This window comes from Hippopotamus amphibius, chromosome 3 (assembly GCF_030028045.1).
Source record: "Hippopotamus amphibius kiboko isolate mHipAmp2 chromosome 3, mHipAmp2.hap2, whole genome shotgun sequence".
In the NCBI taxonomy this organism is placed as follows: Eukaryota; Metazoa; Chordata; class Mammalia; order Artiodactyla; family Hippopotamidae; genus Hippopotamus; species Hippopotamus amphibius.
In genome coordinates, this window is record NC_080188.1 from 194,360,524 (window position 1) to 194,374,251 (window position 13,728).

The 13,728-nt window shown below is 40.6% G+C and overlaps 1 protein-coding gene across 2 annotated transcripts; it reads left to right on the forward strand.

The window, feature by feature from the left end:
* Window positions 1-253: 253 nt before the first annotated feature.
* On the forward strand, window positions 254-9,104 carry LOC130850333 (abnormal spindle-like microcephaly-associated protein homolog). Of its 2 annotated transcripts, none has more exons than XM_057729793.1 (3): window positions 254-758; window positions 5,625-5,718; window positions 6,393-9,104. In XM_057729793.1, the coding sequence occupies exons 1-3, from the start codon at window positions 474-476 to the stop codon at window positions 6,476-6,478; spliced, it is 465 nt and encodes a 154-aa protein (XP_057585776.1). In that variant the 5' UTR covers window positions 254-473; the 3' UTR covers window positions 6,479-9,104. The 2 variants fall into 2 exon arrangements, with proteins under 2 accessions (XP_057585776.1, XP_057585777.1); XM_057729794.1 differs by having other exon boundaries at window positions 5,650-5,718.
* Window positions 9,105-13,728: the final 4,624 nt, after the last annotated feature.

The following is a 13,728-nucleotide window of genomic DNA, read 5'->3' on the forward strand; positions in this document are numbered from 1 at the left end:
CGATGACCGCTGCGTTTACGGTGCGAGTGCTGCGGCTCGCTTCCCTTCAACCAGCCTGTTCACACAACCGAAAGGCGACGCTCGCGTCCGAGCCCCGCGCCTCAGGCGCCGCCGAGACGCCACCGCCCCTGCACCCTGCTCTTTAAGAGCGGCGCGCCGCCGTCCTCACGTTTAAATAAGGCGCCGTCTTCTCATTGGCCGGCGCTGCAGTCGCTGATTCGCCCCTCGAGGAGGTGGGCGTGGCGGCGCGCGCCCACTGGTAGAGACCGGAAGCTTAAACCGAGCGAAGAGCCCGGTGGGTGTGTGCGCATCTTTGCCGTTCGCGAGTCTCTGGTCCTGGTTTCCCTCCTGGGCTCGGGCGGTCGGACGGGGACGCGGGCGAATTCGCTCCAGGTCCCCGCAGCTTCCCGCGGGGACGCGGTAGGCGCTGGTGCGGGCGCCGCTCGGAGCCGCGGACAGGCCCGGAAGCCGCCATGGCGGCCCCGCGTCGGGGGCGCGGCGGCTGGGAGCGGAGCCCCCCGGAGCCGAGGCCGCGGGGCCCCCGCGCCGCGGCGGCGGCGGCGTCCCCGCCCGTCCTGTCCCTCAGCCACTTCCGCCGGGCGCCCTTCCTCTGCTTCGGGGACGTGCGCCTGGGGGCCTCGCGGACGCTGCCGCTGGCCCTGGACAACCCCGGCGAGGAGGCGGCCGCCGTGCGGCTGTCCCGCGGCCCCGCCGCCGAGCGCGGCTTCTCCGTGCGGCCCGGCGCCCTGGTGCTGCAGGTAGGGGCGGGGATCTCCGCGGACCCGGGTCCGGGGGTGAAGCGGGTCCTCCCTGCGCGGCTGCGTGAGCCCGGGCCGCGGGGCGGGGCGTCCGGGCCGGCGGGGACCGCGCTGCGCGGAGCGTCCTTGCGCGCGCCGCCCTGGCCGCCTGTCCCAGGGAGCGCTTTGCGCAGACTTCGGGCCTTGAGACGCCTGCAGAGTGATGCGCGGCACGCTTCACGTTTATAGTCTTACCTACCGTCTGTCTGTCTGTCCTTCCATTTGTCCTTCCATCCATCTGTCTGTCCGTATTTAAGATTGCCAGGAGCGCTTTGCCTAGAGCAGGGTGTTTTCGTGGCTTTCCATCAGTCAGTCAGTCACCTTGATATGCGCTGTAGTTTCCATAGGGAAACTGACTCCACATAGAGTCCGGGTAACTGCGCTTCCCCTGAGCTGTGTTTTGACCGGATCTCTACAGCAACAAAACCAGAAACACTGTGTTTTACAAATTCTTTTAAACTCTGTCGCGCGACAGACTCATGGAGTCCTTATCCGCATTTGCAGATAAGGCAACACTGTCGAAGTGGTTGTGTCCAGGGGATCAGGGTAGGCAGCTCAGTTCACTCCTCTGAGTCGTGTTTCTATTTCCTCCTCTGCTGGTGGGAAGTAATGCCAGATGCCTCTGTGCCTGGTGCTCACATGAGAGAAGGCTCCAAGCACAGTCTCGGCTCTGTGTCCAGAACAAATGTCCTCCTCCTAAATGTCCTCCTCCTAATTTTCATGAGGAAGTATGCTCAGAGGGTGGAAATATGTATGCGTGGTTTTATTCTTAGCAGTTGACAGAGCTGGGATTCCCATCCAGGTCTTATAATTTTAAATCCCATGCACTTTCCTTTATACTGATTTATAGACACGAGGCATGGTTCCTTCCTAAAGACATATGTTAGGAGGATGAGGGGAAAATTCTAAGAACAAGAAGCTACATCAAACAGCTATCAAGGAGGATGGGAGGTTTTGAGGAGACCCGTGGTTCTCAAATTTAAGAGTGCATCAGAATCACCTGGAGGACTGGTAAAAATACTTTGGGGCCCCACCCTCAGAGTTTCTGATTGCATATGTGTAGAGTAGGACTAGAATTTCCATTTCTAAGAAGTTCGCAGGTGATGCCTATGCTACTGGTCCAGGGACCACATTTGGAAAAGCACTATAGTAGAAAATAAATATTAGAACATCCCTTAACCAAAGCACACCCCACACCTTCAGTGAATTAGCATGTCCCAGTATGACTAAGCAGCACTTCTCTGAGATGCCTGTGACCACTTGCATCAGATTTGTCTGGATTGCTTGTTAAATAAGGGAGATTTCTACTCACCACTCCACACTTACTAATGTGAATTTCTGGGGGTAAATACAGAAAACTCCATTTTAAACAAGGTCTTATGTATGCAGGTGGCATCTCACGAACCACTAGGTAAAGTGTTATACTTGCCAAAGTGACAGAAATTTACAATATATCAAGGCCTGAAAAGGAATGAAGGCCAGGAAACTGTCATTTGGGATGTTTTTTGTAGAGCAGATGTACTGGGGCCTATCCAAGGAAAAAGTTTGAAAATGATCTCTTGGGTTTCTTTTACTCTCCTAATCATTCTTTTTAAAACTTCAATAATACTGGTGTGTTAGAATCTGCATATAATGGCCTTAATGCAGGGGCTTTATCATGTGGGTCTGTCTTCCTAATGACATTCAGCTATAATCACCAGCCATCCTACTGAACTGGGTTAAGCTATGTGGTGTTTCCATCCTGACTGCAAGTTAGTGTCAGTGGTGAGCTTTAAAAAACCACCACTACCAGGGCCCCGCTTCAGCATCACTCCTGGGGAGGACATAGGGAAGGGGTCGGGGCATCTGTACTCTTTACAGACCCTAAGATGATCTCTGTAACCAGAGTTGTGAACGACTCAACTGTGTGGTTTCACAGACTCATTGGTGCCAGTTCTGGAAGCAGGAGCTTCTGCTCTGCAAAGGAGTAGAAGCTAAGATGGGGCCACTCACACTTCTTTAAGAACATAAGACACCACCACCACCCCACCCTCCACCCCCTGGTCTTCTTTCTGCAGTGAGTTTGACGCTAACTTGATCTGACTGGAAGACTGATGAACTGACTTGCAAGGCAGCCCCAAACCTGACTCTTGCCTCCCTCTCTTTCACAGCCAGGCTTCTGAGACAGTTGTGGTCATTGCACTTGTGGCCACAAGAGGGCGGGCCAGATCCATGTAATAAGGCAGCGTCTGTTGTCAGTGGCTACAACTCATTTTCTGATGTGTCACTAAGAAAAAGTATGTAAACAAAGAGCACAGAATCTTAGGACTAGATGGAAATATGAGAGATCATCTTATTTATTGATTGTCATCTTATTTATTTATTTTATCTTCTTCCAAAGAACAGAGGTGCAGCCTGCATTTTTTATTGCAATTCTGACTTCTGGTGTCTTTCAGAATCTAGATAAAATAGTAACACTCTTATCTCAGACACATGGCAATGCTTCTGCTCAAAAATTAACAGTGATGCACATCCGAGAATGCCATTACTGTACGTAATAGAGGCATATTTAAGAGAAAATATATAACACATCTCTTTCCTCATTTGTATTGTTCGAGTAACCTAAGAGATTTTTTTTAAAGGGTGGTGTTTGAGGGTGAGACCAAAAAGGAAAAAGCAAAATGCTTTACGTTTTATCTCAGTTTTTACACCTCTGAGGTATTTGTCTCCACAGAGGTGAAGTTTTGTAGATAGAGTATCACTGCAGTCCAAAAAGCAGGTATCAGTTATAAATCCCTTTAAGTGTCTCTCAGAACTGACTTGCTCTCAGTGCCTCAATCTATAGATTGTCACAAAGGAAGGAAGGTCTTCCTCATGGGAAGGTGGATGGAGGAGGAGAAGGCAGAGAAAAGGAAGAGGGAGTGAACACTTTGAGCATCTTTTTTCATATGTGCTCTCCTCCTGGATTAGCCGATTAACCTTTCAATTAAAGATCAAAAGATTAGCACTACGTTTTGTTATCCCTTAAAAAAGAAAATAGACAAACTAAAAATTAAAACCCTTTGCAGCCACAAAACATTCACCTAAGTAATGTTGCTTATAATTCAAATCTGCTAAATAAATTACATATAAACAACAGTACCCAACATTTTGGAAGACTTCAATGAGAAAATCATAACCGAAACTTCCTTTGATCCTATAGATAATGTTAATGGCCAAATTGAAGAGAATAGTAAACTTATCCTTACCCTGAACTGTTCTTCAACTTTGAACATTACATAAAGCCAAGGAAGATTTTTAAGTCCGGATTCCTTTACAAATATTAGCTGTACAGCTAATAGTGAACCAGAATTAGTGGCATGTCTTTCACCAGATGTGTTTTTAAAAGATTATTCAAAGCCTGTGCATTTGGAATCAAAAAGTGTGCATGAGATTTACTGGATAATTTTTAAGTCCAAATTCTTTCATAAATGATAATTATCAGCTACGTTAGAATCTGGAATCAGAGTCAATTAATCCAATTCTATCTCCAGACAATGTGTAAAATATAACATGGCATATATATGTATATCTCAGCAAACGTTGAAATTGTCACCATCGTGAAATGAGGATTCTCAGGCCTCACAACCTCCTCAAGATGAGAGAAAAAATAGTTTTACCTTGATTCCTGAATGAGCATTCAAAATCTCCAAAAGCTATTTTTGAAAAATCCAGAGCTTTAGAAATGAAGTCAAATTGTTTAACTTTTTAAAAAAAGAAAAAACAGAACCAGCCTAAATATTCTGCAGTTCAGGATATTTCTAGTCACAGCCACAATAAACAACTTAAGTGATGACTGCATGAGGTAACCTAAATTACAAGACTCTGATAGTGTCTGGCACAAAGTATTCAACTATTAGCTGTCACTGTTATTTTAATAATATTGAATTCTTTTCTACCTCTTCCAACCTCTTTTTTGTCTTATTTTTCTTATCTGTATTCTTGGCTTCGGGCACCTTGCAGTCCAGTCAAAGGCCCCGTTCCTGGCGTGTCATGTCCACTGCAGGGTCAGCGCAGGGGCAGCCCTGCCAGGAGGCCATCCTTAAAGACTGAGCTCTCCCTTCCCTTGTCCTGTCGTTCCTCGTGTGTACTTCTCCTTATGCAGCGTATTGTGATTCTTTCTACACTTCTGTACTAGACCAAGACTATCCTGGGGGAAGGAAATAAATGTTTTATAAAAATTCAAATTGTGTTTCAAAATGTAACGGATCACATTCTTTAAGGGCTTACCTTTTCAATTTATGAAGAGGGTGGAAGCAGAGAAACCAGTTAGGAGGCTCTCATTAGTCTGGGTTAGGGATGATCATGTTGGAATCTGGACAGCAGTGGTGGAGGTTGTGAGGAGTGGTTAGACTTGGGATGCAGTTTACAGGTTTAAGTGCCCCGAGAGCACCTACCAAAGATAGAAAAGTGTCTCTCAGAGCCTTATACTGCTGGGTGCAGATTGAATAGATTACATCGTGCTGCATGTCGTTTGTTTACTTCTGAAAAAAATAGTTAAAGCTATGAAAAAGCTTGAAATTGAAGTTAAGCAGTTAGTTCTTAGAAAGATGTAAGAAGATTATAGAAATCTTGAGATTAATTCTTTAAACTTTAAATTCTTCAAATACACTCTAGAAATGTGTTTCAGAGTCAAATATATACATGGTTTGGTTTTGGTGCCTAGACTCTCACAAACGTAAATGTGATCATGTCTGTATACTAAAGAGTGGAGGTATACTTTGTTTAAATTAACTTATTTCATATGTGCAAGTTTACTTTTTTGCCACTGATTTCTCTCCATGAAATTTTATTTACTCATTTGATTAGAGATCTGACCTCACATGCATTTCAGGAGAACGGCAGGAAGTCCTGAATTGGCTGTTGTCCTATAATCCTTTGTGGCTACACAAAGAACTAAAAGGTAAGTATACCTTTTGGTTTTTGGAAAAAATGATAATTTTTTTTATTATATACTTTTAATAGATTCTTTAATAAAACATGGTTTCACTTATAAAGACATTTTCTTAGCTTAGTTCATCTTTCAGTATGAAATTTAAGATTCTTTAATGAATGTTCATTAAGTTAATAGACTGTGTTGTTGTATATTATTGCCATTTTGTTACATAGCAATTTTCCTGTTAGTTTCTTAAATGTATATAATTTGGTACCATATATAATAACAAGTATAATAGACTCCTTTCTGAGCATTTACCAATGACAGTACTAGGCTGTTGTAAATATGTTTGCTAATTTAAATCTCTATAAAACCCAGTGAGATATGTGAATATTATTTCTGCTTCACTGATGAAACATAAGCTCAGATGTTAAGTAACCTGCTGAATGCCAGTGAGTGGTCAGGACTGGAATCTACCCGAGTCTGATGCCATGGGAACCATTCTTATGGAAAAGTACTCATAAAAACGTCACTGGAATTTGAATTTTTCACATGGTGCACAGTTCAGTAATATTTAGAATGTTAAAACTAACTGCATTAGAAAGCCACTAGGAGTTGACTTTTAAAATATTAAACTTTTATTAAAATCCTCCGTGTTTTCACCTTAGTCTTTTACTGGTGTATTCTTCTATTTTCTTTAGGTTTTTTTTACCTTTGTCATGTTGGAAAATCTGATGGTCCTCAAATAGTTGGATACCCTCAGGATTCTGCAGCAGGCTGGACATAAAACCCAGGATGTATCTCTGGTAGCCAAGTCTGTATATCAAATGATACTCCCTGTTGGTTTTTCTTTTAAATACGTGCTATGTTTAATTTGTATGGTTTCTTTGTTGGTGTTTTTCTCCATTACTGAACTTCAGCTGTGACTTCATATTGTGTTCAGGCAGTAAAATTCTATTTAAAAATGATTAATTGATTTTAGCTTATTAACAAAAAGATGTAATTGATTTTGATGAACTAAATTAACTCACGATGTTTAATTTTCTTCCTTCCCTTCCTCCCTCCCTCCCTCTCCCTCCCTCCCTCCTCTTTTTCTGTGACTCAGCAATTCTCTACTGGGTACAAATCCTACAGTGTTCTCTGTGCCCTATTTCTTGGCCTGGGTTATATAGCAGTTAGCTTTATAATTAATCATGATAGTTGTAAATTGGTTTTCTGCCTTCATGTTTCATGTTATAACGTAATAATAGTCTACTTGCGTGAAATTGATTAGTGGGAACCATTGCTACATATAATTTTTATTTCACTGCTTTCATGATTTTTATTTAATGACAGTACATTTTAATATTAATTATGTTGTAAGTACATTTTAATATTAATTATGTTGTAAAAAATATAACATATGAATGAATAGCTTTTTTTTTTCCCTTTTGGCATAATCGGGTTTTTTGGAGGTAAAACTCCCAACAGTATAAATGCACCCTTTCTTTTAGGGATGCAATTCAATGAGTTTTGACAAATGTATACAGTTGTGAAGCCACTACCACTGAGATAAAATATTCCTGTCACAATCTGTACCCCTTTGCAGTCAGTTCTCTCCCGTTAACCCGTAGGTTCTGGAAACTACTGCTGTGATTTCAGTACCCTTAGTCTTGCCGTTTCCACTTTGTCCCGTAAGTGGAATCCTGAGAGGCAGCTCTCTGTGACGGGCCTCTCTTATTTAGCTGAGTGCTTCTGAGGTTCGTCCATGTCGATGCAGGGCTTGGGTTTCACCTCGCTCTTCACAGGGTGCTGCTCCGAGGTAGGGGTGCACCCACTGTGCTTGACCACCCCCCAACCAATAGATGTTTGGAATTTTCACTGGAAAGAACGAGAAGATGGAAATGCACATAGTGGTTGGGATTCGTGGGAGGGAGATGCCTGTGCTCCCCCCTGAGGGATGCTGTTTCCTCGGTGAAGAAGGAGATTATACACATTAGCTCAGAAGCGGATCCGGGAGGGTGTGGAGGGCACATTTGAAAAGGAGAAAATTGTCATCTTGGAGAAAGAGAAAGAAAGCAACTTCTAGGCAATTTCAGGTACCCATTTAGACTTGCAATCGTTGGCATAAAATCAGCCAGGCTGGTCATGTAGTTTTTCTTTAGCAACGTCCGGCTGTGCAGCAATGGAGATTCAACTCGGATCCACGTGGCATCCTTCCAGCTGAGTTCAACAGGAAAGAGCAACAGTAGTGTTGACGGCATTTGCAGAGGAGATTATACTGAGGAACCCCAGCTAGACGGGAGGGAAAGGAGCCCAGCGTTGTGCTGGGCGGCGGGCAGGGGCTGAGATCCCGTGACGTGGACATCTCAGCGGGCGGAAGCTGTGAGCCGTGCACGTGTGAAGTCAGACGTGGAAGAAATCATGAATCCTCTGAAAGCTATTCAAATGGTGACGGACATGCTGGGCATTCGCTATTAGCAAAGGCAAACGCCTCTGTGTGAACAGGAGAAGGAGCAGGAGAGCTGATCACGCGTGTGGAAAGTGCTTCTGGCCTTCTGTGTACAGCTTTTAAAATCTGACTTTGTATTAAAGTTAAAAAGATATACGTAACCAATAAACCTTTTATATTTGTTTTATTTGATAGCTTTATGCAGGTAACAAACTAATGTGACATGATGTCATGTCTGTCCTCTTAAAATATTGTATTAGTCTGAATATAGTCATATTCCTGAAGGGAAAAGATTAGCTTATTATTCCTATTTTATAGTTAAATTGAAGCATTCATCTAAAATAAATGTTGGAATTCAAGTGTGCGAACTCACACGGAAGTGAGAGGAGGATAAAATAATCCCCCAGGTGCCACAAACCACACCCTGTCTCCTGACTGACTGGACCTTTCAGATGGGCAAGTGAGCCCCTCTGGGCAAATTAGACAAATTCCCCCCATCCCATCACGTGCTGAAACCCTTAACTTGGAGCTGAGTGGGGCTATCATTTGACCTGGGAGGAGCAAGGTATTGCTTGTAATAGAAACGTGATGTCTAGTCCTAGCACAGACCCGAAGACGACTCAGTGCTGAAACATGACTTGCTGTTTTCGTTAGCTTTGGGTCACTGTTTCCAGTACTGAACCGCTGTGATTCCAGGGCCACAGAGGCCTAACTCCAGGGGCTGTCTGCCGTCTGATCAGGTCCCAAAGTCTGTCTAGATATGAGGGCCGGGACAGTTCTTAACTGAAATAAATCAGTAGTAGCTAGAAATGGAGAGACCATTTAACTACTTACTTTACTATTTTATTGGAATAAGAATTAAACCTAATCAATTGGAAATTGTCTGTGATCTGGTTAGAACAGAGTATGTATTGTAGAATACATTGATATTAACTGAAGAATTTGAGTACTTTTGCTTTTTTTTCCCTTACAATAAAGTGTTTTGGGAACACTTCGTACTCAGAGTTTTCCACATGGTTTTTGCTGACTCTCCCAAATGCTTTGTTTTTCTCTTCCATTTAACAGAATTTTAGTGTAAACAATTTATTTGGTAAATTATACAGCTAGGTACAATCAATCAGCATAAAATGTTATAGGTATTTATTTCCTCTAGGATGGTTATGACCAATTAGTATTTGCACAAGAAATATTTCTATGAAGGTATACATGAAAGTTGATTTCCAGATGTTCAAAGTTTTTCTATTATTGAAACTGACTAAAAATTTTTAAAGTTTACATAATATCCTATTTTTTATGAAAAACATTTCTCCTAAATGTATGTGATAAATCCCTATCAGGATTCTAAGGCTTCTTGAGACCTGGAGAGTGTGTGTGTGTGTGTGTGTGTGTGTGTGTTTGGTGGTTGGGAGGAATGGTTGAGCAGTAATTAAGCCTACTTCTTAGGTAGAAATAGCTATTTCATTAGAAAGAAAAAAGAGGGGGATAAAGAAAAGAAAAAAGGAGAAAAGAAGGAAAAAAATAAAAAGAAGTATCTATTTCCTAAAGAGAAACTACATTATATTAAAGAAAGACTATAAATTTATATTAACTCCTATCTAATTCTTTTTTTTAATCTTTATTGGAGCATAATTGCTTTACACTATTGTGTTAGTTTCTGCTGTACAACAAGCAACTGACAAAGGATTAATCTCCAAAATACACAAGCAGCTTATGCAGCTCAATATCAAAAAAGCAAACAACCCAATCCAAAAAGTGGGTGGAAGACCTAAATAGACATTTCTCCAAGGAAGACATACAGATGGCCAACAGACACATGAAAAGATGCTCAACATCACTTAACATTAGAGAAATGCAAATCAAAACCACAATGAGGTATCACCTCACACCAGTCAGAATGGCCATCATTAAAAAATCTAGAAACAATAAATGCTGGAGAAGGTGTGGAGAAAAGGGAACCCTCCTGCACTGTTGGTGGGAATGTAAATTGATACAGCCACTATGGAAAACAGTATGGAGCTTCCTTAAAAAACTAAAAATAGAATTACCACATGACCCAGCAATCCCACTCCTCGGCATATACCCAGAGAAAACCATAATTCAAAAAGATACATGTACCACAATGTTCATTGCAGCATTATTTACAATAGCCAGGACATGGAAGCAACTTAAATGTCCATCAACAGACGAATGGATAAAGAAGATGTGGCACGTATATACAATGGAATATTACTCAGCCATAAAAAATGATGAAATTGAGCTCTTTGTAGTCAGGTGGATGGACCTAGACTCTGTCACACAAAGTGAAGTAAGCCAGAAAGAGAAAAATAAATACTATATGCTAACACATATTTACAGAATTTAGAAAAATGATACTGATGAACCTAGTGGCAGGGTAGGAATAGAGATGAAGACATAGAGAATGGACTTGAGGACACTGCGGGGAGGGGAAGCTGGGACATAGTGAGAGAGTAGCATCAACATATACACACTACCAAATGTAAAATAGATGGCTAGTGGAAAGCTAATACAGAGCACAGGGAGACCAGCTTGATGCTTTGTGCAGACTTAAAGGTGCGGGATAGGGAAGTTGGGAGAGAGGCTCAAGAGGAAGGGGATATGGGGATATATGTATTAAGTCCCATTTGTTTATTTTTGTTTTTATTCCCATTATTCTGGGAGGTGGGTCAAAAAGGATCTTGCTTTGATTTATGTCATAGAGTGTTCTGCCTATGTTTTCCTCTAAGAGTTTTATAGTGTCTGGTCTTACATTTAGGTCTTTAATCCAGTTCGAGTTTATTTTTGTGTATGGTGTTAGTTGGTGTTCTAGTTTCCTTGTTTTACATGTAGCTGTCCAGTTTTCCCAGCACCACTAATTGAAGAGACTGTCTTTTTTCCATTGTATGTTCTTTCCTCCTTTGTCATATATTAGGTGACCATATGTGTGTGGGTTAATCTCTGGGCTTTCTAACCTATACCATTGATCTATATTTCTGTTTTTGTGCCAGTACCATACTGTCTTGATCACTGTAACTTTCTAGTATAGTCTGAAATCAGGGAGCCTGATTCCTGCAGCTCCATTTTTCTTTCTCAAGATTGCTTTAGCTATTTGGGGTCTTTTGTGTTTCCACACAAATTGTAAAATTTTTTATTCTAATTCTGTGAAGAATGCCATTGGTAATTTGATAGGAATTGCATTGAATCTGTAGGTTGCTTTGGGTAGTATAGTCATTTCATCCAAACAGAAAATAAACAAGGAAACACAAACTTTAAATGACACAATAGACCAGATAGATTTAATAGATATTTATAGGACATTCCACCCAAAAGGGGCAGAATACACTCTCTTCTCAAGTGCACATGGAACATTCTCCAGGATAGATCACATCTTGGGTCACAAATCATGTCTTGGAAAATTGAAATTGTATCAAGCACCTTTTCTGACCACTACACTTTGAGATTAGAAATCAACTACAGGAAAAAAAACTGGAAAAAAACCCACAAATTTGTGGAGGCTAAACAATGCACTACTAAATAACCAAGTGATCACTGAAGAAATCAAAAAAGAAATTAAAAAATACATAGAAATAAATGGCAATGAAAACACAATGACCCAAAACCCATGGGATGCAGCAATCTAATTCTTTGTTGGGTGAGTTTATTACTGGTGAAGTTAGGTGAATTTTAAATTCAACCTCCTGTTAACTATAATTAACCCAAATTTTCAGTAGATGTCATGGTGACAATGGAGTGACATTCTTAGCTTAGTTTTAAATATATATTTATACAATGTTATATAGCTATGGTATTTGCAAATAAAATCCATACTTTTACATCCTTGGAAAATTTTATCTATGTATCCCTAATACAGGTTATTATCCATACCATTTTTTTTTTTTCTTTTTGGCTTCACACTTGAGGGGAAGAAATTCACATTGTGCATTCTATATTTAAAATTGTTGAATTTTTCTCAATAGGCAAGTGATTTTTTTTGAAGTCTTATTGTCTTTATAACTTCTAATTTTTATTTGTAGCAATGAAAGCCTAGAGCACTTAAAAATCTTTACTGATTAAGAAAATACTGTCTTTTGAATTGCTTGTTGCTGGTAGCTAGGCTTGCTAACAGGCTTCTTTTTAATTTTTATATCGTTCACTCAGTCAAGAAAGAGTGATAATCTACTGCAGTTCTGCTTTCAAGAGGTAGAATTCCAGCAAAAATACTTTACTTATAACTTCTTTATCAGAGGTAAAAATAATATAGATAAATATTTATATACACTTTTTATTTGAGGGCATGTGTATTTGTGGGTGTGTAAAAAATTACAACCTATATAAAAGAAGAAGGAAATAGTCCAAAAACCTGCTTATTTCTAGGAATACTTATGGAGGGCTACCTAAAATAGTGCTTCTGCATCTTGCATAAAGTATGGACACTTTTTTTCTCCTAGTTTGCAGAAGACTATTTCAGAAAGAAGGTTTAGAGAGTAGAGTTTTATTCTACTATTTATTTGTTATATTCATTATTACTGCAGATAATTTTTATATTTGGAATAGTGGTTATTTTGAATTATCTAAATGAGAACAAAATTAAATTTAATCTAAATTTTGCCCTTGCTTTGCCAAAGAATCATTAAGTTTCGTATCTGTCAGGCATTGTTGGAGTATTAGAAACAGGATCTTCCTGCTGTCAGTAGTTGTGATTGATCTTTATTGAGATACATTCAAAAAATAGTCCAATGGCATTTATTTTCACCTTAACAGTGTTATTAAAGACATAGGTTACTCAGTGTCTTCCTTTTACTGTTACTTTCTCTCTGAGGCTATCTGGGTTCCACGGCCTCTTTCCTATAAGACGTTTCAATTCCATGTATGTTCATATCTGCTCTAAAATAAGTGCTGTGGGAAGCTGCTGCATAGCATAGGGAGATCAACTTGATGACTGGTGATGACCTAGAAGGATGGGATAGAAAGGGTGGGAGGGAGTCAAGGGAGGGAGGGGATATGGGGATATATGTATAAATAGGGCTGATTCACTTTGTTGTACAGCAGAAACTAACACAATATCGTAAAGCAATTATATTCCAATTAAGATCTGAAAAAAAAATAAAATAAGCGTTGACCTGCTGGACAGGCAGCAGCAATCTGCTTCCTTCCTACACAGGCAGCTTTCAAGTGAAATTCCATCCTCATTCATAGCCTCACTGTCAATGTGCAGGTGTTTGCTCTTCAACAACCTCCATCCTCCCTATTTAGAGATGCTGTTTATTTCAGGGGCTTGAGGTATACCAGTGTACGCATTGCTCAAGGCTCAGAATGTACACTTAAATGTTCTGCATGTCTTTGTAAATTTCATGTCAAAAGAATAATCTGTAAAAATACTGGGTTGGGTTAGTGATATATTTGCTTTAGTTTTTAGAAGATCACGCACAAATACCTACCATTTCCCTTGAAATGCATCAAAAAAAGAACAGATGGATGGATGAACAAATACATGATTTTAAAAGTATAATAAAATGTGAACGGTAGCTCATATCCCATCACAGCTGACTTTGGAAGCACTGGGTGAGGAGGTCATGAGAAAGATCAACCAACCCAAATAAAAGAGAATC

Bases quoted from the DNA above. Each gene is read 5' to 3' on its own strand.
- LOC130850333 (XM_057729793.1), top strand. From the start codon at position 474: ATGGCGGCCCCGCGTCGGGGGCGCGGCGGCTGGGAGCGGAGCCCCCCG. The intron at 759-5,624 runs GTAGGGGCGGGG...TCATTTGATTAG, and splicing joins CCGGCGCCCTGGTGCTGCAG to AGATCTGACCTCACATGCAT. The intron at 5,719-6,392 runs GTAAGTATACCT...TATTTTCTTTAG, and splicing joins GCTACACAAAGAACTAAAAG to GTTTTTTTTACCTTTGTCAT.